Source organism: Aquila chrysaetos, chromosome 19, assembly GCF_900496995.4.
Source record: "Aquila chrysaetos chrysaetos chromosome 19, bAquChr1.4, whole genome shotgun sequence".
Lineage (NCBI taxonomy): Eukaryota > Metazoa > Chordata > Aves > Accipitriformes > Accipitridae > Aquila > Aquila chrysaetos.
In genome coordinates, this window is record NC_044022.1 from 5,234,840 (window position 1) to 5,261,787 (window position 26,948).

A 26,948-nucleotide genomic window follows, 5' to 3' on the forward strand; every position below is an offset into this window, starting at 1 on the left:
AAGACACATTAGCTAGAGCTAGCATTAGCAGAGGCACCTACTACAGTAAAGCTGAAATAAGCAACAGTCACAGCCAGCTCTCAGAGAAAGGCTCATCAACTAACACCTGCATACACTTTCATTTCAGTGAAAGACTTTAAAACTGGATAGGATTATAGCTTAAAGGAATGCTACATAAATGAACTCATGCATACCAAAACAATACACGAGAAGTAAGAATACTTAGCTGAACAGTAAATCATGGCATGCAGATTAGATTGCAGTCACGTATGTTGTAACCTGCCCCCACCCTCTGTGGTACTCCACCCATTACAGAACTTGATTTTTTAAATTCTCCACAGGGAAAATTGACTGCAAGGACTTTGAGTGACTATTTCTCTTCTACTATTAGTGATTTTCTAGTTTTTGCCAAGATATGAGATTTTCCTTTAAATTCTCTATCATCTTACCTGTCTGAGCTCATCTGCCATGAAGAAGGAAGGTGCATTTGCTTTTGGCTGCATGTAAGCAACGTGAGGTGCAGCTGGATGGTAAATGTGGTAGTTTGGAAATACCTGAAAACAAAACATTTTAACAAGCAGTTTAAAACCCTTAACGATAGGGAAAACGAAGAGTTTTGTCACCCTTTTAGTTTGAGCTACTGAACTACAAAGGCTTCATGCACAAGTACATGTTACAAATCAATTGTCAGATATACTACAATTTCCTTATGAGATATTTACTACTAATGATTTCAAGGGGGTGTGTGTATGTATGTACATAGTTATTTTAACATTTTTGTAACTGCCTTTTCCCCTCCACTGTAAATGGAAGGGTTATTTAACCCATCAGAAAAAAAAAAACCAATCTGAATTTTTCATGTTTTCTCCTTATGTATGTATCCACTGAGATATACATAAAATGCTTTCTTTCTATTGCTGTATAAAAAAACCCCAAAACTCTCCACAGAGGTAAATGAAAAATACATATAAAATTCTCTGGTCCTTAAATTTCAGTGATTTTGAAGAACAATTACAACAATTAAAAGGCCAAATCTTCATAGAGAATAAGGGTTTCAGAGTGCTTAGAATAATCTCTGTAGCATCAACCAATTCAGCATTTGGCAACTCCATATATACTTCTGTATCGAAAGCAAACATACCATTCCTGTGAGAGGTGCTGGAGTTGTATCAGTGTAGAAGTACGTTGTTCCACCCACTGTTTCCTTCTGGATCACCTGGCCGGTAGATGGAGGCTGAGAGACAGCATTAGCAACAGAAGCAGAGGCACTAGTAGGCACCATATAGTTTGCTGGGTTAGGAGTATGACTTCTTCTTCGAGGAGCAGGAGATGTATGAGGAGTTATTTTGGGGGAATGAAGAGGAGAAGATCCTGCTGACAGTGACATTCCTTCAAGAAACACAAGAAGACTCTTGATCAAATCTTTGTCATCCAAAAAAAAAAATTAGCCATTTGAAAAAAAAAAAACCAGCCTTCACTACCAGTAATATTCTGAGCAGGTGAGATGCTTAAGGACTGCTACATCTATATGAGTGGTAAGAGGTAAAACATTAAGAGCAAGACTGAACAGATACATTTTCCCCCCAAATCATGCTTAGTTCTGAGAGAAAGGGCTTGGGAACTTATGATCTACACAGAGAGAACTGGAATGAAAGACACAGAAGAAGTAGAAAGGGGGAGACAAATCAAATTAATGCTGTGTCTAGAAGAGAGTTTATTAAACCACAAAACCATAAAATATTAACAACTGCATGGTAAGTGAATGTTTACATAAGTTACACGAGCAGTCAACGGAGTTTGCCGAGCTGTAACTCTTTTCACCTCATTATGTGTGTATCTTTTACTAGAACCAACTCCACAGCTGTGAATCAATATTGCAGTTAGATCTCCAGTAACTACAGCATACAAATAAGCAATACACAATACGCTACTTTTAATAATTTCAGAGGAGAAATTATTTATTTTCCTATAATTATTGTATTAAAAAATTATCCTCCAGAAGATCTATTTGGTATGCAAAGACAGGTAGCTTCTCAGAATATGAAGTCTGTTAGGCATTCATGCTGAGATTTTCAAATTTATTTCAAATTATTTTATTGACTGGTGTTCACTCTCAATATTAGACAGGCAACTCAACTGAAACTTGAGAAGCTCAGCTTCTAAACAAAGTGCATCAGTGGGGAAAAACAAGGGCAACCTTTTCTGCACACACACTTTTTAGTTACCAAAAATTAGTTTAGTTACTTCAAGAGTCATTGTATGCAGAATTCTCAGATATGCTTATTTATAAAAGTTTAGATGTCAAAGATGTGAGGAAGGGATTACCCTTCAGAAAACTCCTAGTATTACTAGTAGAAGATCCTAGATATCTACGTATTCAGATTAATACAAAGGAGAGCATCTATGAAACTTACTGTTGCTCAGTTCAGATTGGGATGTACTTTCTCTTCCTTAAATCAGAACTACATTAGCCATACTACATTCTTTTTTTGAAAGGACAGAAGATACACAACTTTTATATTTAATGCTCTATGGGCAGCTGAGAATTCTTCTCTAATTAAGAATTCAGTTAGTTGGTACTCAGATATTTGCTTGAATTACTTCCATTTATAACCTTTAGTTACCACAGCTTATAAATGGAAGTAACTTAAGCAAATATCTGAGTAACAAAAACAAGAACAACTTTTTTTTGCATACACAATTCTTAGTTACCAAAAGCTAGTTTAGTTACTTCCGTCAGGGGTTATTGTACGCAGAGTTCTCAATATGCATCATCAGTAACGTGTAGGAGTTTTTCTTTTTTTTTTTTAACAGTCATGTCTTGTCTCTACAGTAGTCGCAATCCTCCTACATCTACTTTTTTTCTTTTTTTAAACAAACCACAAAAGCAAATAACAATTTTAGTATTAACAGTTTAATCAGTAGGTGGGGAAAAATTATTTTGAAGCTGTATTATCCTAATGATATTAGAGTATTTGTAACCTTTCATTTAACTCCAATAATTTACTTTTTTGACATCTCAAAAACTATGTGTATTTATTCAGCACAATATTTCTTTTGTTCTTGAAAAGTGAATAGTTCCAACAAAACAAACAAGACTTTTTAATGTAAACCAGAAGAAAATCTTACACCTTTCTCTTTAGTTGGGTCTCTTCAGTCATTTATTCTTTTTATAAAATATAAAAATATAAGAATTTAAGAATATAAGAATTATGAAAAAGACTAGACTTTTCTGGGCCAGAACTTTTCTTTATATTAATATAGGTACATGTATGTGTACATACACCTTACAGAGAAGCAATACTGTGGAATAATTGCTTGCTGACTAGTGTATTAACTTAATAAAATGTAAATTATAATAGCCACTTCCGAATGTTTAAAGTAGTTCTGAATGGTAACAGAAGTAGTGTCCTAAAAATCCGCTTACAAATCAAATGTATGACCGTAAAACGTTACGCATTGTGATAGCACTGGTTTATGCTACAAAAGAAAGTAAGTTTCCATTAAAGTAAAAGTTGCCTTGAGTGACTAACACTTAAAATATTTCAATAGCTACTGTATAGATGGTTACATTTTTAACAAAAGACTAAAACATGAATGCATACTTAATCCACTGTGAGAAAAGAGCAATTTCAAAGGAAACAATATATTACTATTAAAATTCGAAGGATGGCTAATTAAAATGGCCATAAAACTGGAGCAGCTCTACAGTTTGTGTCTATGATGTTCAAGGGATTCTCTTCACCTAGGGAAAGTTATTGACGTGCCTTTTTCACTCTGTTCCATTAAAACATAGAATTAACTGAAGTCCTTCCAAGCATATAATTTCTACCCAGACAGAAGTAACTGGCTTCAAGAAACTTTTTTTTTTTCCAATAAAACATTCAACTGTAGGAACCAGGAAAAAAAACCCAGCAGCCTTCATATATACTAATGAAAAATTAACCGAAGACTCCTCTACTTTTAAAAAAAACCCAACAACTGTACGTACAAGACACAGTATACTGTAAATCTTATCTTAAAAATCAAAGTGATGACTTGCAACCTCGCTGAAATTATATTGCGACCTTCTACTGAAAGTTTCTCAGGAAAAAAAAATAAATCTGTCACTTGCAGTTCTTACTGATACAATTTCAAACAATTTCCACGGTAAGATTTACTTTTTAAAAAATTTATTCCTGCCAAAGAATACTTACAAATAGAAATCCTTAATGCCTTTGCTTGGATATTAATGCAAGATTGAAAGAAAAGGAAGACAGTTACACAAATCTTTTCAAACGCCCTTCCAGCCTCAGTTAGGTCTGATTTTGGAAGAACATTGAGGGTTCAATGAAAATCATCTGATGGGCAGAACATATAGGCTTCTCATTTGCCAATATACATAGTAAGTTCAAGGCATGAAAGAAGCTTGACTACAGTTTGGTTTTATACTACTAGAACAATATACTACAAGTTACAAGAAAATTGCTGCTAGTGCTGCGGTAGGTACCAACAGGCTGAGGCAGCAAATATTCAAGGTGATAGATTCTTCTGGGAGACCTGCATTAAATTCTGCAGAGTCTAAATAAATAAGTATTAATTATGAGAAGTCCAATATCACATAAAAAAGAAGAAAATAACTTTTAATACAGTGAAACTCATGCATAGCCAAGTACTTATGGAAGCAAATAATGCATGCACAAACTCAAGCAGATCTCACCAACTTCATTAGTATTTCAATCAGTTAAAACCTTACCAATATTAATATTTACCCACAACAAAATAGAATTAGAAGAAAATAAAGGAAAATGGCTATATGAAAAGGTGAACATTTATTCCTACTGACTCGTACTGAAGGAAAAAGATGGTACTGAACATGATAGTAACAATGTGGTGAATATGGAACCATGTCTCACAGAACTAGACATGCTGTTTTCAATAGCACAATTTATATAAACGCTTATTCACCCGAGGGCCTAAGAAAAAATGGGGTTTGAATAATCTAATTACGATTTTTATCTATCTCTCATACCAGTGATCCTGACAAAAAAAACCCAAACATTTTTAAGCTTTCCCTACGAGACAGTTTAGTGTTCCCCTATAGCATTCCTGTTGGTATTTTAATAAGACAAACACCAAAAAGCCTGCTTCAAATTGTCCTTCCTTAGACTTATCTACTAGTAAATGTGGCTCTCCATTCCTGCCTTGGTGAATCTTAATACCCTTCATGAAGAAGTCAAATACTGTCTTGAAAGGTAAACTGCAAGGAGAAAGAGCTTCTTTCACCTCAAAATTATTTACATCTAAAAAACGGTGTCATGGTATCATCTCAACATTGAAAGGGCTGTGGGATTTGAAGGTCTTTTCACAACATTCACAGTGACTGTACAGGCTACCTACACATACCTGGAGCTCCTGCTGCTATTCTCATTTTAGGTAGAGAAAGAGGTCATATTTACATATCCCTCTTTATTGTTGTATTTTCACTTCTGGTATTGTTTTTTATTTTTGAAGTTTCATTGCGACTGAGGAAAGGGAAGTGGTAGACTTTGCAATTCATTTGAGACAGTACCAAAGATATTTTATGAGATTAACACTTCTAATAAAGCTTTGTAGCATGCAATGTATTTGAATTAAAAGCTAGGCTGTATTTTGAATATAAGAATTCATGCAGATGAACAGGATCAAAGAAAGGGCATCAAGCATGAACTCTCATTAAGGACTCAGTGTCTAGTTTTTTGGATTCAATGGAAGTTTACAACTTAATGAAGCAGGATTTCATTAAGCTCGTGTATACAAATCAGCTGGTCTACAACATAAACACTTTAAAAACCAGAGGAAACCAATAAATGTTCTGTACATACTTTCTTACCTTTGCCTACAAATTTACTCATCTACAACCATATATCTATGCCTCTAAGGCTCGTAACACATTCAGAGGTCAAAAATTAAGCATTTACCATTTTATTACTATAATGTTTTGTACATTAGAGACACTCCAGACTACTAGGTACACTTTTAGGAATGACTAAACGAAGTAAATAATAAAACCAGACTATTTTAATAACTTCTTTCAAGCAGCACCCTTATATTATATATAGGATATTATATATGTCCTATATATTTCTTTCAAGCTATCAGGTCATTAGCATTATAGCTGTGTATTTCCAAATTGATTACATCTGCTTAATACCCTAAACAACTTTAGAGTCGTAAGTTCTTTCTCCTCAATTTTATTTGGGATAAAACTAATTTTACAGTCTCTTTGCCTTCTTCCTCTCTTGTATTATTCTGGCATGACTGTGGAACTTTCTCAGCAGAATGGCTGTACCATACTTGACGCAGGAGGCCAAAACAAGCTCTCGGTGCCTTAGGCCACTCAAACCACCTCAGCTGAAAGTGGTCCATTTCCAGCTGAGGTCCTGAGCTCCAAGAACTACACTCTCGTAGCCCATCATGAATGGAGATGTGTCAACTGGACACAAGCACATCACCTTCATGCTCCTGGCTCCTAAGCCTGCAGGTTCAGGCTGGCAGCAAAAATGGGATCTTTTACATTCTGCATAAGTTCAGAGCCTATCTTGGACCAAATATAGAAGTAACAGCAATTTGCTGTCATTTCCATCGATGACAAAGGCATCACTCTTTAGCTATAACCTAGCTTAAGCAAATCCAAGCCAGACAAAGGATCTTCTCTGCTGGGAGCTATACATCTGTTCTCTCTCAAATTTAACACAGCAATGATGTCTTATCACTTCGATGACATTCATTAATTTCTTTCATATACTTTGTTGCATATTTTTATGGCGTTATTACTCGGTAACTGCTACACAAACCTGGATAAGATAAGCTTGTTAGCAGAAGTACTATTTGAAGATTGTCAACAACTCACTAAATTTCCCATACAAATGATAAACAGGATGTGTTTGCTAGCAAAGGAATGGGAGGAGCAAAAATAGGGTATTATCCAAGGGAGCTTACGGAAATAAGGTTTCGAGAGGGTGAAGGAGATCTGTTCAAAGCTCTTCAACAGGACAATTTTCTCCAGCTATTTGTCTAACTCACATTTTATCTCACTATGTTTCCATATTCTATTAAAGGCTACCAAGATGAAGGCTGACTGTGTTGAGATTATGCTAGAAAGCACTTACCTAAGTAAATACACATGAAAGTAAGACTAACCTTCTTCCATGCTACGCCCTAAGGGATATGTCAGGAGTGGATACAACAAGTTATCTATTAAAGTACGTTAGGTTTCAGTTGTCATTTTTTCCAGTATTTCTGCAGTACTGTTGATAAGACAGGTGGAACAAATATTTTCCAGGGACAATTAATTTTGTGAATGGTTATCTATGAAATATTAGATGTCAAAAGTGGTTTTGATTTACACCTACCTTTAGCGAAATCTCAGAAATCAGAGATGTGAAAGAACTTCATTTTTTCCATCCTCAAGAGGGAAATCAAAGGATTGTTCTCATCATTTACCTACTTTGTTACAGGTGAATCAAACTATGGAACTTTTAACAAATTATTCCTACTACATTTCCTTATTTCTTATGAAATATTGATTTCCTCCAGTACCTTGTAAGCTCCTATAAGCAACCTTAATCTCATGCAAATGCTTAAATCTTACGCGTTTCCTGAAAGTTATTCTACTGGAGAATATACACCATTTAACTGGAAGGAGACTTACCTTTATTTAAAGGAAAATTCTTATAAACTCTTTAATGGGTTTCATTTGAATTTGTTTCCACTTATTGAAAGCTAACAGATCCCAAGAATAATTTTTAATTAGCATTTCATAACACATTTAAATGTTGGGTTTTTTATTCTGTTATCCAGTATGACCTAAATGGTGACGTTTTCCCACACATAAATACTGCTTTCTTATTTAAGAGCCTAATCTTTTAGAAAGAGCACCTCCTAACTCACCTTGAGGTAACAGAAGGGTTTTTTGGATGTATACTATTGACAGCTAAACCGTTTAAATAAAAATAAACGTCTAGGAGTATTATTTACACAGGACATTTAGATTCACAAAATTCACTCAGTGTAGAGAAAGAAGCTTCTAGCGAAATTAAGAGCACCCAACCCCGATCCCTACTCTGAACTATTCTCTTTTTAATTATACAGGAAGAGCAGGGAAACAAGGCAACTTTGCCTGAAGTTAGCTCTTGTGAATTCTCCCCTATCCCTCTCATCCATAAACAACAGTATTTGAACCTAGCTAGTTTTCAGCATTGGCATCTATATTTCTAGGAGCTCAAATTGTTGTACGAACTTCTTTCATCAACAGAGTTATCCTTTCAAGTATTACTTACAGATAGTAAAGAAATTGGACTGTGAAGGATCCCTCTCAGATCCCACTGGACACTTTCCAAAAGCAGATCATTTTACTGTATTCTATTTACTCCTTTATACACTTTTCAATCCAGGTGACAAGGCTGAGAGGCATATAAACACAACAGTTTTCCAATAAGACTGTACAGCACAATATAGTATGAAGCAGACACAGTACTGCAACATGTTAATTTGGTCAGCAGAAGCATCATTCACTTTCCTAGCCTGTTCCAATAGTTATAACATGCGAGCTAAGTGCTGGCTTCTTTCACATTGACACTGAGATTTATCCCCTGGCATCAGGAGAGAGTGAAGTTCCGTTTAAGAGATGGTAAGTGCCAATACTGGTGTAAAAAACACCAAACAATTACAATATCTGCCCCTCTGCCTTTTGGCAGCTTCCTAATGCTTCTTGTCCATCGCAAGAGATTGCCAAAGGTTTAAGTAAACATAGAAACTCGCTGAAGGCTCTGCGATGTGCAATATCCAGATCTGCTGATGGTTATATCTTAAAACTATTTAATTTTATTTAAAAAAAAATTATTAGAATGAAGCTAACTTTTTAAGATCAGAAGTCCAAAAGATGCGTGAAGAGCTTGAACTTCTTAAGTGTGAAAAAAAAAAAAAAAAAATCTTGTCACTCACTCAGAATTGTATGACTGCATGGAACACATTTCAGTAAGAGTTTTAAACGTGGGAAATATAAAATCAGTCTTAAAAGTGAGATTACATATGACAGACACAATAACAATTAACACTACCTTGCAAGACAAATTATTTTAGAACATGCTTATCTTCTACTTTTTAAGTCCTCATACACACTCATTAACATTGAAAATAATTACTTCTAGATTATGTACTCTAGTACTCTAGAAACAAATCAAAAGAGCAGATCAATGTGTGATAATCAGAGCACACATTCGCTGTAGACTGCAGTGCATTTCTAGACTAGGGGTAGTTTAAATGATCTTCAGATACTGCTCTGGCAAGAACCCCATAGAGCACAGTACGTGATAGCTCAGCACCCCTTTTCCCCAAAAAGGGCAGGGTAAGTTAGGCTGAGTTCATTTCAGTGCTGCTGTAGCTGAACAGATTTCACAGCCTGCAGTGTGGTTTCTATACTACTGGAAGATAAATCCCAAGTTCCTGCACTTTTATATGCTTGAAGGCTGTCTTAAAATTAAAAACTAAAGTAGGAGGTGGCTACATTTGTACCCAATAAACCTGATCACTACCTATACAGGGTTATGTCTGGCATTAAGTTAAAAGAAGCAACTGTACTGCAAATCATTACTCTCAACTTACCTGGTGCTAGCCCAGCAGTAGCAGGACTTCCCATGGAGGGGTGAGAGAACAAGGCTTGAGAGAAGGCAGACATACTTGACTGGGATACATTACTCAGCCTGGAGGTTGATCCTCCTTTAGGAATAAACTCACTTGCAGAAGGATTTGGTGTCTGTTTAAAAACAAACGTAAATTAAATGTTTATTTTAAGTGTGAAGAGATGGACAGTGCCTATTTGGTAGAAAATACTTTCTAGGCAAGCCTACCAAGTGCAGAGGATATTTTTAAGATACATATAGCTTGCTGACAAGAACAGCAAGTACTGGAAGCTGGTCTGCACAAACTAATTTAAAGGTTTTTCTAGCTTACATCTGAAGTAGCATTAGCAGTCTTTCCATATGAACAGCTGATGTATGAGCTCATATAAACGCTTTGCAAAAGGCTTTCCATATGCATTACATTATAAAGTTGGAGAACAGACTTGACACCAAGAAAGCCTTGCCACTGCTGCACAGACTGTTCCTACATGACTTTAGGGACTTCATCTCAAACTAAGTAGCAGTTTCAAATTAAAGCAGTAAAAATGATTCCTACTAAAGAAGTCATCCCTGCCTCCATTTCAAATAGGCTTTTTTCTGAAGTTAACTTCTGTTTTAATCACCTATTCCACTTACATAGCACCTTAATAAAGAGGTTTAATTTGGTACCGCAGAAACAATAGCAGCAGAGTGACCATCAAACACTCATTATCTATTAGTACATAAAACATAGCACACAATCAACTTTTAATTTCTATTAAAATCTGTGCACAGGGTTTTGTAGTTTTGGGTTGGATTTTTTATTTGTTTTGGGGTAGAGAGGGTTAGAAAAAGAAAATCCTAATTAGAGCTCAAAAGGCAAAAAGCTTATTACTGGACAGCCAATTATAAAAGACATTAGTAGAAGAAAAAAGAAATTAAGCCAAGAAATAAAACCAATTATTACATGAACACACTGAAAAGCCTGAAGATTATTAACTGTCAAAGTTAAGTTTATTAAGTAATCTTCAGAGCACCTCTTAAAAGCATCTAAACAAAAGTAGTAAAATGAGAAGATATTAACAACTCCCAATAGACAAAGGATACTGTCAAGATAATCCATAACGGTTTTTTAAAGCAAATTATATTGGATCACTTTGGGTTTAGGCAGTTTTAAAATTACCAAATATATCAACTGTTAGTTAAATTACCAATATTGATTTTTACCAATATGAATGAAGTAGCATCAGAGAAGTTAACTTAGTGCCAAATTAGAAAAGTGTGATTACAGAAGACTAATTTAGACTACTTTAAAAGAAAATTATTTGAAAAGTATTCTTTTTTGTGTTAATTTGTTTTTAATATCTTTATTTGAATACTTCAGCCAAATATCATACTACTAATGTATTTCAAAGCACCAGAAAAGAAAGAGGATTCTAAGAGCCGTAAAATTAAAGAGGATGCTCAGGTTTAAAAGCAAATGGTAAGAATATTCCACCTTTAATCACACAGTAAATTTTAACCACTAACCACCTTATGATGTTATATATTAGTCATGTGCATGAGTCTGAATATTCAAAGAACACCTATAACCAAATATGTACACTGGTGAAGTAAAACACTTAGATTTACACGGGTAAAAAGCTCATAAGGATCATAAAACTCTACAATCACATTTAGTTAAGGAAAACTTGCTAAGGTATACACTAATGCAGCAAAACAAAAGGTAAGTTGCATTATACAGACTAAAAACAAATAACTGATACATTTAAACTCAAAAGGTAATATTCTGGACTTATCTGAATTTTAGGTACAGGAATAACAAAGAGAATGGTGTTCCTCTAGATAAAATCTGGCATGCAACAATTCAGCCAAATCTGCACTGAAGATGGAGAAAATGACAGAGGTGGTAAAGAGCCAAGTATAATTTGTCCAGGTAGGAATACAGCTGAAAAGTCATCATCAACCAAAACAAGAGCAAGGGACAGAACTTGAAGCATCTTGCTAAAAACACAACATTTCAAAGAACTACATGAATGTAAGTTTTCATACTGCTAAAACTAGCCATGACACATGCACAGCCCTACCACATCTAAATACTGTGTCAACTGGGCAACAAGGGCAGGACATGGCAAAAAAAATTGAAGCATGCAAGTGGAGAGAAAGACCTTCTAGAAGATAACCTCAGCATTTCCTAGAGCAACTGAGAGAGTTCCCAAAATCCCATCCACATCATTCTGGCTAAACTCTTGCCACTTTCACCAACGGATTCAAACAATGCCTAGAGAACAGGGCTGCTTTGTATTTCTAAATGCATTCTGCAAGTTTTCGTAGACCAGTTTTTGTCTCTAAAAGTTACTTAAATATCCACCATCATTTTAAAATGAAGTTGCTTGAGAGCTCCACTTTAACTGGTAGGTGTTTTAGTTTATCCAAGTGAGAGAGTCAAACCCAGGAAGCTGCTAGAGCAGTTTGGGTTTATGCTGTAGAATTATGAACAGCAGTGGGTCAAGCCCGATGGAAATTCAGTTTGCATTCCATTTTTTGGTGTCACAATTCAGGATCAGAATCAAAGCCTGATAAGATTTAAGTTCTTTCTATATAACTTCGATGAAAGCATTTTATATGAGTAAACAGCTTTGATTTGCATAGCTAGACCCTTTACTATAAAAGCCTGTTTTACTTCTCTGTGATGTTACAAACATGAAGTTGTAATCCAAGACTATCCCCATTGGTAAAAAAGTGATTTAAATTTTTGTGCCAATTTTAAAAGATCTTTCCACTTTCAAGCTGTTTTCTATATACAGAAAAATTCCTGAACTCCACAGCCACCAGCCAGAATGAACTAACCATAAACTAGTACAACAAAATTCAGTAATTTGTGGCCAAAACTAGTTAATACTTTGTCAGAAAATTTGAAGCTCAGGTCTCACGCCACATTTAAATACTCTATATCTATGTGAAGTTGCAGTTCTTAATACGTTTCCAAAAGCACACAAGTTTTCATCTGAAGTGAAACACTAATTTTTCTGTATACACTTTGCTTCCAACAAAATAATAAAAAAATATATCCCAAACACTTTCATAGCATGTGGGCTAGAATAAGTGACTAGACTAGACTAAGCAAGGGAATGGAATATCACAACAGTTCTTTAATATTTAATCTTTTCATTATTTTTCAAACTTTGTAGACAACCTACTCTGCACCAATGAGCATTCAAACATGCCAAAATGAGGAAGCCACATTTTTAAAGGCCAATGATTCAAAAAAATATATTCCTGGCCTGGAAAATCATCCTGCTTTCACTCTGGCAACTTATAACACAAAGTGTAAATTCAGTGCTAGTTTTACATTTGGAACAACGGTAAGCTTGAAAATCTGTCTAAAAGGGGACTACGCTTTAAAATCCTACAGGGCATTTTTACAGATTTTCTGCTAGAATCTTACCAAACTTCCCAAAATGAAGTCGAGTAAAAAAAACTTTAATTTTTATAAGAATGAAAATAATCTATAACTAATCAGTGAAAAACATTTTCTTCATTCTGTATTATGTTTAAATTTCCTATAAGCACAGCTTTAAAACAAATTTCACTTAATTAGTCATTAATTCCTCACCTCAGAGTAAAGTAATTTATTCATGCTAGACCGGGCTTAAAATTTTAAATCTGAGTAAATCAGGATTGGTAAAAAAAGGTAGAGAAAACAGGTATTGAAGACTTTTATTAGGCCTTGGGAGTAACTAAAAGAATGGAGATGCAAGAAACACTTAGAGGACATGTAATCAATTATGCAATACTGTGATGTTAAAAAAAAAAGCAGCAAATGCATTTTCTAAAGCCCAAACAAGAAATGCAAAACCAGCTAGCACTGTCAGCACTATGCAACAAACTAAAGACTGCATTTTCAGTTTCAAATGCAAACGTCCTATAAAAAGGCACATACAAAATTATTTCAAAACATTAATATGTTTTCAACAAACAGCATTAAACAGAAACAAGTACAGCTTTGTCAGCTGTTAGATTTGCCTAGAAACTCACCTAAAGTAACTTCCAACTCACACATTTACTAAAACAACCACCATTCCTTCTTCCGCTCAACCTGGCCAGTTTAAATCTCATCCCCCTTCTTCCAGTACATTCATAAAAATACTGTCAAACTAAAGCAGGGAAGCAAATTCCCTAGGCATTATGTGCATTAATACTTGTATCATGCATTCTTACCAGAATGATTCCATGAAGAAATTTCACCAAAATACCCTATCTTCAGGTGCTTTATGTCTGTACTCTCTCAAAGAGAGAAGAGCCTCTTTTCAGTCAGCTTTGCAAAGAAACTTCCGAAGATAGACCACAAAACTGAGTCCATCCAGCTTCACATACAAAAACAATTTCTACACTTCTGTACATCAGAGAATGCAAGATGTTATAAAACACATACAAATACAGTCCAAACAAAGGCTGAATTTAGTCATGATGCAATTAGTAAGGATGGAACCACAAGAGAAATTAAAAAAAAAAGGTGGGGGGGACTATAAAAGAACTCATTTTTGTCACCATTCAGCACAGAGTTTATCTGTCTAGTAGCTTTTATGCTTTTAAAGATATAAAAGGAAATACAATTAAAATATAGTGTGGAGGGGAAGAAACAAATATTTCCTGGGTACCACTGAAAAACAATTCAAGGCTCCTTAAAGGAAGGTGCAGATGAAAGTAAAGAGCAAGCCAAGGATCTCAGCTGAAGACCATTGCTGGGAGGACTACACAGCAGCATGCAGCATGAGGAGTTGCACATATCAACAGATTTCCGTAATACAGAAGTAAAATGAAAAAATCCCTGTTTCATCAACTCTCAATACATATAATTTGTTTTTATGCTCCTCAGTGATAAGCTCCTGAGACCCCACTGCTGCATTCATTCATAAATGAATCCTTGAAGTGCCATTAAGTACAGAAGTATGCTGTAACACAGGGATGCACAAGTTATAGAGCCTTTGGAAGGTCATGCAGGGATCCCACAGTAGTATTGGAAACCACCCTTTTCTCTCTCATTTCCAGCATCTCACCCCACCACAGAGAGCTGTACAGCAGCAGCAGAGCCACCACCTCAGTTTGGTGGCTGTAACACTACTTCGTTAGATCAGTTCTGGTCCCACGTTCAACCAAAGACAGCTACCTAAAGCAAAAAGTAGGCCAATTTCATTTTATTTCGGAAGAATGTGGTATGTACTTACCATTCTAAAAACTGGATACAAGCCTTCTTGTTCTCTTTTTATGTTCTCCTTCACCTCCAAATTCATGCTGATCTGTTCTGACATCCCAAATTGCATAATCTTGTAATGGTTACAGAAAACCACTACTAAACTATGCCCATGCTATAAAGCAGGGCAGTCCTCTACCGGTCTATTTTTGGCATAGTTTTCAGAATATCTCTTAGGAATCCAAAAACATGCAAAAGCGTTGCTTGGGTTTTTTATGCGTAGTTATTTTTTTGTTGGTTTTGAGGGGTTCTTCATTGTTCTTTTTAAATTGGCAGATGTCCCATACAAGGAGCTTCACTTTACGTAGAGAGCATCATTGCAACCCCTCCGTTTCCAGGATTCCTTGTTAACTATGACATCAGGGAAGGACACATTCTGTGATGTCAGAGCAGCCCAGCAGACACTGGAGGTCACCAAGGGCGTCAAAGCAAGTCTCTTTCCCTCCCACTACTGAATTTGTGCAACATGCTACCTTATCACAATTACTGTGACAAGTCATCACATCACCCGTACAATAATCCCTAACAAATTTCAATTCAACAACATCATTAGCCATATTGTTCTACTGCTCTTGCAGAAGAGTTAGAGACAATTTCATTACAACTGGGTAAAATTTGTTGGCTAAAGATTTATTTCTTTTTAAACCAGAACATATGCTCAGACAAATAAATCTACTAGCAAAGTTTGTTACATTTGGCAAGCAGATCTCACTAAAAAGTAAACTTTTAAAGATTTGGAATAGTTCCACATTTCTTTACCAAAAATCCTTCAAGGAATTGTAAAAACTCTAAAGTTTTAAAAGTCCATGTTCTTGATGCAAAATATTTGAAAAATTCATTTCTATGTGGGTTTTTTTTGTTCAAGAAACAAACAAAAAAATTAGTTATTCATGGTGCTTAAGAACTGATCTGTATAACTAAAAGTGTATCTATTCCTACTATTTTAAGGAGAATTACCATTTGCTATTATAATATGTATCATGTGGTGGTGTAGTAGCTCAGGACATTTCCTAATATAGGGTAGGACATCACTGTAGAACAAACTTTGGTTTGTTTTGTTAGGTTTTTTTTGGTTGGGTTTTTTCGCTTTTTTAATGCACAACCCAGAATACAATTCACTCTGTGGACTTCACTTTTAATCATGTAACACAGTATTTAAAGAAAATGGATCTGGATTATAAATTCATAGCTATGCAGGAGAAACAGTTGTACTGTTTTAAAATGCATGTTGTAAACTACCTTGCTTTTTAAAAAAGCCACTTTTTGGACAAAAATCTCTAAACATTGCACCATGAAATAGTGTATTCCCACATCTTAAAATCATATATTTGGAAGAGTGGACATTCAAAGAGACACAAGAGCTTCCATACCTGCCCAGCACTGCAAGCCCTCAGCAATTTTGAGATGTAATTCTGCTTTCTCATCTTCAAACACAAACAAAAAAACATGCCCTCAAACAGATGTGCCTCCATCATAATTTAACCTTTCTACTTTTTGCTTTGCACTCACCATTGGCCAAAATTTAGTTTGTATAACCTATATTCACACCTGCAAAAATTTCTAAACAGCCTGTATTTCAAAATACGGAAGCGCAACGCTCTCTGTGGATCACATACATAATCAAGTAGGAAAAAAAAGGTCAATCTGAAATCTCAGTATTAAACTACCCATTTTTACGTAGTTTCATGTTCCAAACTTTGCCAGCCATTTTTTGTGCTTTTATAATTAAAATTTCCTATTTTTAACAATTCTCAAGCTTTGTTTTAACAGTAACTTAGAAAACGTTCACACTACAATATAAAGATTTACAATGATCAGAATGAAAACATCAAGACAAAATTTGGTTTCTCATCTATGCAGAGCTTTATATCCTCATAACCTCACCTGCAGCCTGTTTTTACACCTTTCCCCATTCAGTCTTGCCAGACTTGTGTTTCTCTGCAATCCCTCCTTTTTCTCCTCCAATTCTATTTCCAATAGCTGGAGCATGCTTCTGTTCTTATTTCCACCACATATGCATATACATGCTTTCCTTAAGTCCCACATCTCCATGAGAAGCTATGTAATTGTACCGTATAATAGAAAATCTTACGCTGTACATAGTTTAAATCAATTACATAGCTGAGATTCTGGCACAATAAAGGAGCCTGGAATTGCACCCTTGAAAAGCCACGTGCTCTGCACCCAATCCCAAGCTATTCCCACTAATCTCAGAAAGCCAGGGGACCTTGAGCTTCCCTTTGCCACGCTTCCAACACAACTTTGGAGGGCACAGGTACTGAGAAGACAATTGCTCCTGGCCAGAAGCTCCAAGTCTCACACTACTGGCTCTCCCGCCTCCAGAAAAATTAAGTTGTTCTGCTCTACTCTAAGTGGAGTAGATCAATGACAAACCTTGCAGGGACACTGAACAGCAGAGAAGACAATGCAGGGCATGAGTACAAATGAGGCTTCTCCTGCCCTTTAACATCCACCTGAACTTCAAAGACCAATTCCCTGATTCTCTCTTCTCAGAGCAACTGTCTACTAATTATGGTTTACACTCCCATTAGATACACGATAAAGTCAATCTGTCAATCTTCTCTCCCTTGAGAAAAGTAATGCTTCACAGGCTCCAGCCACGCCTCTGCAACCTTACCTGGTCCTTCTACCAATGTTTCTTTTATGCTTCATTTTTTCTCCACCGTTGGCTGTGCTGCTGCCCCAGCAGCAAAAGGGCCAAGACAGACTTGAGCCTAAATGTCCCTACACAATGTAGCATCAGTTTGCCTGCATCATGCTGCCCATGACTCCCAATTCCAGTAACACAAAGATGTCCAAATATCAGGTAATCAATACTGATTTTGCATTTGGCAGGGCTCCCATACTAACTTCATGTTGGCCCTTACATGGCAGAAATTTAGCGAACTGAAAGAAACTCTTAAGGTGCCACAAATTCTAGTTATAAGTCTGTTGCCAATTTACCCACCTCACTCACTCAGAAAACATCAAAAAGAACACAACCCTTATAGAAAGACTAAAATAACGATCTCTGGAGAATCAAAAGCACTGCACGAGTGCAAAACAGTATTAGCAGCAGTGCTGCAGTTCCCACCACTATAATAATTTCAATCTACACCCCATTTTAAGGGACATGGAGCAGATTCCTCCTAGACTAGAATTATCCTTCATTATCATCCCAAGGATAACCTGCTACTTCTGTACAGAGATGCTCAAATCCAGCTGTACCTTCCCCCCTCTTAAGGAGCTGAAGAAAATTCAGGAATAAAGTAACAATAAAGTTTAACAAACAAGTTGAGCAATATAAACTATCCCAACATAAAAATCAAGAATTTACACTTTCTGATCATGGTAGTGACATCTTCAAATTCTGTACTGAGTGAACTTATTTGCATTGTGTCAATCATTTTAACAAAGATTACTCATTTTGCCAGTAGAAACCTTCCTCATGTGATAATTAAAATAAAAGGTTGTATTTGTTTGCTTTTAGAATACATTTAGTGATTACTTTTGCTCCTCCTCTGGAGATTATAACATAATCAAGCAAAGTACATAGCACAGCAATGGGTGAAGAGAATAAAACATCTCCGAGTCACTCTCCTGGAGGGCCACTATGCCTACTTTGTGAAATAAATATTTGATCTGATCTCAACCCGTATTTGGAGTAACTGCTTCTAACATTGTCCAAAAATTAAAATAAAGCATCCAAAATACTGAAAAAGTGACTAGTAAAAAATAATTTTACCTGTAAATTGTTTTCTGTGACTCTGTTCCACCAAACCATATTGATGGGTACTCCTGTTTTACACCTGTCAGCCAGACAGCCGATAGGGTTCTTTGATTTTCTTGCTTTTGATCCCACCGGAACTATCCTCTCATCCAGCATCCCCAGTCGATACTTCCTGGGCTACGAAAAAGAAGGAGAGAAACCAGGCCACTCCTAACAACCCTCATCTAAAGCTACACTAAAACAGGTATTACACTGTGATATGATTTCTGGATTGGTGGAATAGGAAACAATTTGCAAGTAAAATTTATCTGAGACTGTTTCCTTTCAATCCTGACTATTTGGTTATAATAAACAATACTTAAAAAAAAAAAAAATAAAATAACCTTCAGGGACTACTAATTATTTGCAAGCAAAACTGTCCATCACAAGTCAGCCACTGAAATATGAGTATAAATTGGAGAATTCTGTAAAAATGAGGAATTGTTTAAAAAATCCATATTTCTCAAATAGATACCTTCAATCACATCATAATAATGAACACTTCCCTTGAGACTTCTATCAAACAAGAAATTAACATTGGCTTTTGTATGCTTCTTTTTAAATTCAAATTCGCCAAGACTCATATCCTTTTAAAAATCAGGTAGAACAGAGTAGCCAATTGCAGCAGAACTCAATGAGAAAAACATTTCTGCTCAAGTTAATATTCAAAAGACTAATGTCAGCTACTGTCTTAAGTGAAAACAGACAACAATTACCATGATAAATGCACTGGAAACTGACTTAAAATTGAGAAAATAAAACATGCTTGAGGAAGTGAAAATGCATGAGGTACTTGCACCTCAATAGAAGTAACATTTCTATTACATTGGCAATGATCTCTACAAATGAAACTATTTATAAAGCATGATATGAACATTAAATTACAAAAGCACACTGTAAAAAAAAAAAACAAACCACAACAATCTGTTAAAGGCTTTCAAACAGCTAAAGTACAGAAGCTCCCCGGGTTGCTCTATGCTTGCAAACCTACGTGTATCTACCTAGATAGCAAATACCACCAAAAGAAATATTTCAGTATCTATGCATATATAGACCATCAACAATTGGACCAAATTGCAGGGGTTGGTCTGTTTTTCTTTTGCTGTGGGGTTTTTTTTGAGTTTTGTGGGTTTTTTAATGTGAAAATGCAACTATCATCATCTGGATATAGACCACTTTTTAAGTAATCAAAACTTAACTTACCTTTATTTAGATATCTACTTCATCTGGCACCTTAGAAATCTTAGCAACGTGTACCTTGATATGCATTTTAAAAATTGTTCCTCAGGAAACAAGGTGAGAATCTAATTGGAGAAGATTCCCTACTCACACACAATTTGTAAAACACAGGACAAAGCTACCATAAAATGGCTGCAAAAACAAAACCTAAACAGATTCCCTCCTCTACTTCTAAAAATGAGCAGAGTCACTAGTACTTCATTTGCCAAAAAAAAAAAAAAAAAAAAAAAAAAAGCCAACCCCCAAAAACCCCCACAAACCACCCCAAAACAAAAAAAAATCCCCACACAACGAAAAGCCTCCAAGGATACCAACATTGACTATGAACAACAAAGGCAATAAACTCCATGAAGATCAAGTTAACCAACGTTAATAACAACAAACAAGACTGAATTTTGCCATACCAATTAGAAATTTCGCAAACTGTGTGATCAGTAGTACAAAGTCCTGCTATAGTTCAAATGCAAACCTGATCACGGAAAATCTTAAATATTGGTTGTTTATTGGAAGAATCACTCAACTATTGGGCAACTTACCACCTTAGTAATTCAGAAGGACTACTAATATCATAACTCCAAAGCTGTAAGGTCTGAGAAGCCAGACATACAAATAATGCTGGACTTTAGGGCAGGGTTTGTATGCAGTATGAGTTTTCCTTAGCCTGGCTATTGGAAATAATAACGTAATGAAGAGTAATAGTTTCCCTGGCAGCTTCCCCATCTCTCTCCATGTTCTACCAAGTGCAGGGGCACAGAATGCCTCAGACTACTGGACTACAACACAGTATCCAAACACAATCCTATTCATAAAGGGTTCTTTTAATCCTCCATAATAAATGGTGATCTATAAATATTTTGAAAAGGAGAACCAAAACAAAAGAGGAACTGAGCCAATGTGGAGGGAGGCTATTTCGGTTACAATGGGATTCAGATTCCAGGCAACAGAATGAAACTGTATTTTAGGCTTTATGAAGGACCATACTGGGGGGCTGGGGGCGCAAACAATGGTCAATTCTATGCCATAAAGCAACACAGAGACAATATGAGTTCACATACCAATAGTTCTTGGCCTACCGGTATGAAAAAATTAAACTAAGAAGTGGGTGAGACTAAATTAAAATTTTACTTTCACTATCTACTATAAAACATCACCAGGGGATTACTAGGCCAGAATTTTACTGTTCAGACAGACATTAGAAGATGGAATATACAATATTAACATTTGGAAATAAATGTCAGCCTATTTGCATCAAAGTAATTCTAAATTACACTTGTTTTCAATGAGCAAAATGGCATCTGATTCAGAAATCCAATCTGAGTTTAGAGGAGACCAGAAAACACAGAAAAAAGTGTCTGCCAAGAGGAGAGGTTCAACAGAAGGGTTTGAAAGGTCAAATAGATTGAACAGTTTGAGTAAGTGTATCAACTTTGCTACATCCCTGCCCTCTACACAGAGCAGCAAATAAAGCAACAGAAACAGAACAGTTCATCTTGAAACAAGCAGGAACTCATCAACCACTGATTGTTTCTGAACTAAACTAATACATCTACCTAAAACACAGAGGCATGACAATCTGGACAAACCAACCCAACTTCTTGGCATGGGGACAATTTCTCTTGGACAATTACTAAAGTGATTGCACTTTTGCCTTCCCTGAAGTCTTTCTATGAGGTAAAAAAACCTGTTCAGCCATACAGATGAAGGGATAGTTCAACATACTGAACTTTTTTTTTGAGGTGGGGGGAAGGTGGCTAAAGCATTTAAATACTTCATAATCCTTTAGCAAGTTATTTCTCAAACTAGGTTGCAACTCCCAATATGGTTACAAGTTCCAAATGAGTTGTGGAAGGTCAAAAACATCACAATTATTTTTAAAAGGAAAAATAAGGTTAAATTACAATAATTAAAATGAATTCTAAGAGAAAGAAAAAAACCAACAAAACCAAATTATTACAAAGCATTACTGGAAGAGTTCAGTTCCTTCAGGGCAAAAAGTGTGAAGCAGTAGCAATTACTGGCTACAAATGTTTACATGAGGCAGGGAACAGCTAACTACCTTTAATTGCTAGTAACAGCTTGGATCCCCAGGGTGAGAAGGGTAAGCATTTTCAACCATAGCTAATAATTATAACCCCTGCCCTGTAGAACCAAGCTGCTGCCAGCAATTAATGGTAGGAAGCCATTGGTTGGCATGATTAGAGGGAAGGTGTTATATTAGGAAAGATAAACCCCCAAAGTCTGAGAAACATTACACTTGAACGAAAGAAATCCACTCTAAAACCAAAAAGGTCCTTCCTGAGTAGCATCTTCACAACAGAACACTACCACAGATGAGTAACTTAATTAGCCCACACTAGAAACTATTCCTCAAGTCAGCTTAATTATTTGCTTCCCATTCATTCAACAAGAAGTCTGGGAACATGTTTAGCAAGTCTATTTTCTTGCTACTATTTGCTCTAACAGTGTCTTTGCCCCTAGTTCCTCCTGTTCCATGGACAGTGGGCAATTCCTCCTTCTAATTCAGGGTTGGACATACTACTGGCATAAGACATTATAAGGCTATTGTAGAGGAATACATCCAAATAAGAAAAGGTTTACCTAGATTCAAACTGTATAGACTCCTCCTGTGTAATAACTTCCATGTAATATTTGTCTGGATAAGCTGGCAAATCAAACTACACAATTCCAAAGTTTTTTTCCACTGAAGACCTGCAATTGGATTTTTTCAGGATCACCTGTATCCCAAATTACATTTCTGTTCCTTAAAATGCACTTATCTCTGGTGGGCTTTGAATTTTAGATTTACAAGATATTTTGTGTACCAAAAAATGCACAATTAAGTTTGGCATGCAAACACATGAGCAGGCTGTTGTGTTTCAAAGTATTGTGAACAATCTGAGCTACGGTAATGCTGTCTATGTACATATACTACTGAAGCAAATAGAAGTGATCTTAAGCCTTTCCCATGGCAGGCTAAATTAAGCAGCATTACCTTAAATTGCCATAGCTAAAAGGTATCACAGTAGCATTAGCTAGGGCTCATCTGTTGTACAGGGAGTTGACTGTATCTGCAATGTACAATCAGATTATAATAAATATTACATTGTCAGACAGGAAAGATCAGGTATACAATATCATATCTTCCTTGTACTACTTGTAACAAAATTAAGCAATAGATGCAATTTAAGTTTAAACATTGATTTGTTTTGTAAGACTTCAGTTTTTCAACAGAAGTTAGTGGCAAAGAGACCATTAGAAAAAGGTGTTAAACACTCAGCTAGGATGCTAGTCTACTGAAAAAGAACCAAGTTTTGTTGTATTATGTCTTGAAAACTAAAAGTTAACTACAAGCCGTTGGTATCATCATTGCTATTTTCACCCAACAGCCATAACTAATTAGCTGGAGTAAGACAGTACTTGAAACACGCAGCTAAGCTATGGATATGAACTTCAATATGTTATTGAGGGAAAGCACAAAAGTCCAGGCAGAATCCCTATACAGGCACAATCAGCTAAGAAGCATCTTAATTGTGATTGCAACTGTGTAACTGGATTTAGTAGTGAGTTCTACAAGGTGTTAGACCTGAACATTAGGTATAGTCGCCAGGAGTATCCTAACAGATTTGCAAGCTGGTAATATGAAAGCAAGAAGTTGTCTTGTTGTTACTTTTTAAGTTTTATGGCCAATAGAGGTACAAAACCCCTTCCTGTGGTTTGGGTTTGTTGCTAACCGAGATACTCTTTCCTCTTCCATTACAACCTCTCACTGGTAGAGAGGCAGACAATACTCGTTTTCTGTATCTCAACTTCTGATGGTTGAAACCAATTTTTTTACTTTGATGTCCACAAAAAAAGGCATAGGAACCTGGTCAACAGGTTTTTTGGTGTTTGTTGTTGGGTGTTTTTTTTTTTTTTCTTTTTTATGAAAAAAGGAAGAGTATTGCTAACATTTATAATGTTTATATGTTTATAATTTTTAAGTTTATAATGTTATACATTGAAATTACATGAACTTACAGACTAGCCACCCTTCCATCTGGAAGCCTTTTTTTAAATTGTTCATGAAACCCTGGGTTGGGCTGGGGATAAAACAACTTTCACTAGTTGAAAAGTATCATGCAGAGACAAACAAAAAAGATTCTTCTACCCAAAGAAAACTAAAATGTGCAATTTGGCATGGAAATAGGTCTTATTCCAAAGCAACATACATGATCACTGCAAAAAAAAAAACAACCATACATTCTCAGTTGAATCAAATTTGAGAACAAAAGCTGCAACAGATCAGGCATTACATTATGCATTTTAAACCATAGCTAAGTAAAACTTTTCAGGTGTACACACTAAAAAGTGTATTTCATGAGCATGTATGCTGAAGACATGAAAATCTTGAAGCGTTCAGAAGGAGCTAAGGAAAACTGACATATCTAAGTCAAATCTTTTCTCATCAATTCTGCAGCCTAGCAAGGTTGGATGAGGTATAAATTACCACAACAGCTAAAACCTAGCACAGATGTAGTTATACTAAGTTCTTTACTAAGAAAATAATACCACCTGCTGAATTGAAATAAGCTGGTGAAAAAGCAGGCTTTTTTCCACCATCATTAGAGCAGATCTAACTATGTAGTGAAGACTTGCCAGAGTACCACTACCACAAGATATACTTTCAAAAACTCCATTGCTAAAGGGGCACCCAGTGGGCAAACTACAGGTTTTTTATGTTTAAAGGTCTCTTTTCTAATAGGCCAGAAGTTTTTATATTACTTATAAAAATAGTGGAAAAGTGATGCACAGTTAAGAATCAAAAATACAGCTAAAAGAGAACTAAAGACTGATGCAACTTTTACTCTGGTCTGTACTAAGCACATGATTTCTGAAAATTGGTATTATTTTCTAGCTGCTTTTAATATTTTCATAGTGTCTTCAACAAATGTGTGCACAAGCTTAAAAAAATCTTTCAATTATTTTACTGCATATCACTCTTAAAGACTACATACACTTTGGCATACAAAGAATCAAATAAAGCTTGTAAATGTAAGCAAAAGCATCTTGCACATTAAAGTTACACTTGTAGTTAACTGCTTCAGCTTGTAAGTTGCACCTGACAAAGTCTAGGTGGCCAACTGTAAAGTTATGCTTTAAAAATGGGGAGGGAGGGTAGCGTTTAAAGTTTTAGATGTCTGTAGGTCATAACATATATCTGACCTGCTTAGATACAAAACCAAAACAAGCACAGGTCTTTTTAATGCAATTCTAAGGTAAGTGCTGCGCTATGCAGTCAACTTATTCTGCCCTTTTCCTTCAAATACACAATAGGATGAGGCAACAAAAATATGACAACTCCTCATCAATGTCAAAATGTTACATATTTCTAAAAGGAAGTGCTTTAATAATTTGATTTCTTACATAACACAATGATCACTAATCCGTACACAAAAATGAATGTGAATAATATATTCTCTCATGTCACACTTAAAAACGAAAAATACTATGCAGTAATTACTAAGACAGCAAGAGCACACAACCAAGGAACAATTCCAATAACTAACTATTCTAAAGAAAAATGTTAAATGATATCATACCCTTAAAACACATTTTAGACCAAGGTAAACATCATACTACCTGCAAACATTTATTAGTTTTCTCTAGAAGCATAGTCTGTCTTTCTATATTCCTGCAACAACTTTTTTTTGCATCACTTAGAAACTGTAATGTTTAATTATTGCAGTAGGGGTGTATAATCCCAGAAGGAAAATTTCAAGTTTGAAATATAAATTTAGCCCAGGTACATTATAAAGTCTGCGCAGCCATAATTCTGCAGTTTACAACACAGTGACATGACGTGGTGTTTGGTAATGACCCCTCAACTTCTCAGAACACGATTCACGCTTCTGAGATGGTATTCAGGAGGCTATGAAACACAAACCAACTGTCTCGGCACATTTTCATTAACGATAAATACAGCAAGACCAAACACGGCACACATGGCTTTTCAATGAACACCACTGAGCAAGATAAAGATCAGGTATCAGAGGTGTCAAGATAGAGCTGGAGATGGGAGGCTGGAGAGAAATACAGCTTCCCAACAAGTAACAAAACTAGATGGAGGACAGGACACTCAAAAATAAACTAGCAATAGTTTAGGTTTTAAGAATGTGGTTTCCACAGGACCTGAAGTTAGCCTTATTGTTTTCTTTTAACATGAGAGGGGAAATTCTCCTTGTACTCGTTAAAAAGCTTGCATTTATGCAGACTAGGCTTACAGGCAAGTCTTTTGTTTCAAAATCATTTTCTCTGCACATTTATGACTGCTGATCAAAGTATACAAATTAAACAAGTCTGCTGTCCAGTCTTACTTGCTGTAAATCTCCATAGAGAGCACTAAACAGCAGCACCCTGTTCTGGGTGACTTTCAGTCCAAATAATCTCTCTTACACTTTCCATTGTAATCTAGTTAAGTCTTTTGGTCCTGGCTTTTACTCACCTAAAACAAATGGAAGGAGTCTAAAAAAAAAAATATTTCTTCAAAATACATATGAAACAGCATTCAAATTGTATTGAAAGTTGTTCACTACAGCAGTTGGTTTACTCCTTGCAGACTGTGGACTAACAATGGTTCTCACCTTAATCGCCCTCCTCTAGGTGTGACTGAACAATTAAAAAGATGAAATGGAAATAAACCAATGTTAGGAACTTTTCAGAAGAGTTCAGTTTTCATGAGGATTGAAGGTATGAAAAAACAAAGCAAAATGTAAAAGCAATGCTTTTCACTATCCTGTAAGGCTGACCAGTAACAAGTAGGGGAACCCTTTAGCCTGGATTGGTGGCAACAGTCTCAGAGCAAATTCAAACAAAAGTTTCATCACATATTTTCTTTTTAGTGCATTAAGCTGCCCTTCCCTTGGCAACAGATTCCAATCGGTTATGTCGCACATGTTTTTATCAGCTGTTTACCAGAACCACCAAAATGAATGCAAGGAGTTTTCCAGCCAGATCGTTTCAGGGTTTAGAGGGGAGCATTTTTCTAGATAATGGCTAAAGCCAATTTAGGAAAAACACCCAAGAAGTT

General features: G+C 35.8%; 1 protein-coding gene across 10 annotated transcripts in view; it reads right to left on the reverse strand.

The window, feature by feature from the left end:
• Positions 1 to 26,948, reverse strand: part of PAN3 (poly(A) specific ribonuclease subunit PAN3) — an 82,828-nt gene that overhangs the window by 27,619 nt on the left and 28,261 nt on the right. For 6 of the 10 annotated variants that reach the window (XM_041118407.1, XM_041118408.1, XM_041118409.1 and 3 more), the window contains 4 exons: positions 18,620 to 18,781; positions 9,625 to 9,775; positions 1,142 to 1,422; positions 450 to 554 (listed from right to left, as the gene is read on the reverse strand). In XM_041118407.1, the coding sequence (XP_040974341.1) occupies positions 450 to 554; positions 1,142 to 1,422; positions 9,625 to 9,775; positions 18,620 to 18,781 (699 nt within the window). The remainder of the gene's footprint in view (positions 1 to 449; positions 555 to 1,141; positions 1,423 to 9,624; positions 9,776 to 18,619; positions 18,782 to 26,948) is intronic. The other 4 variants (XM_030042539.2, XM_030042536.2, XM_041118410.1 and 1 more) reach the window with 3 other exon arrangements.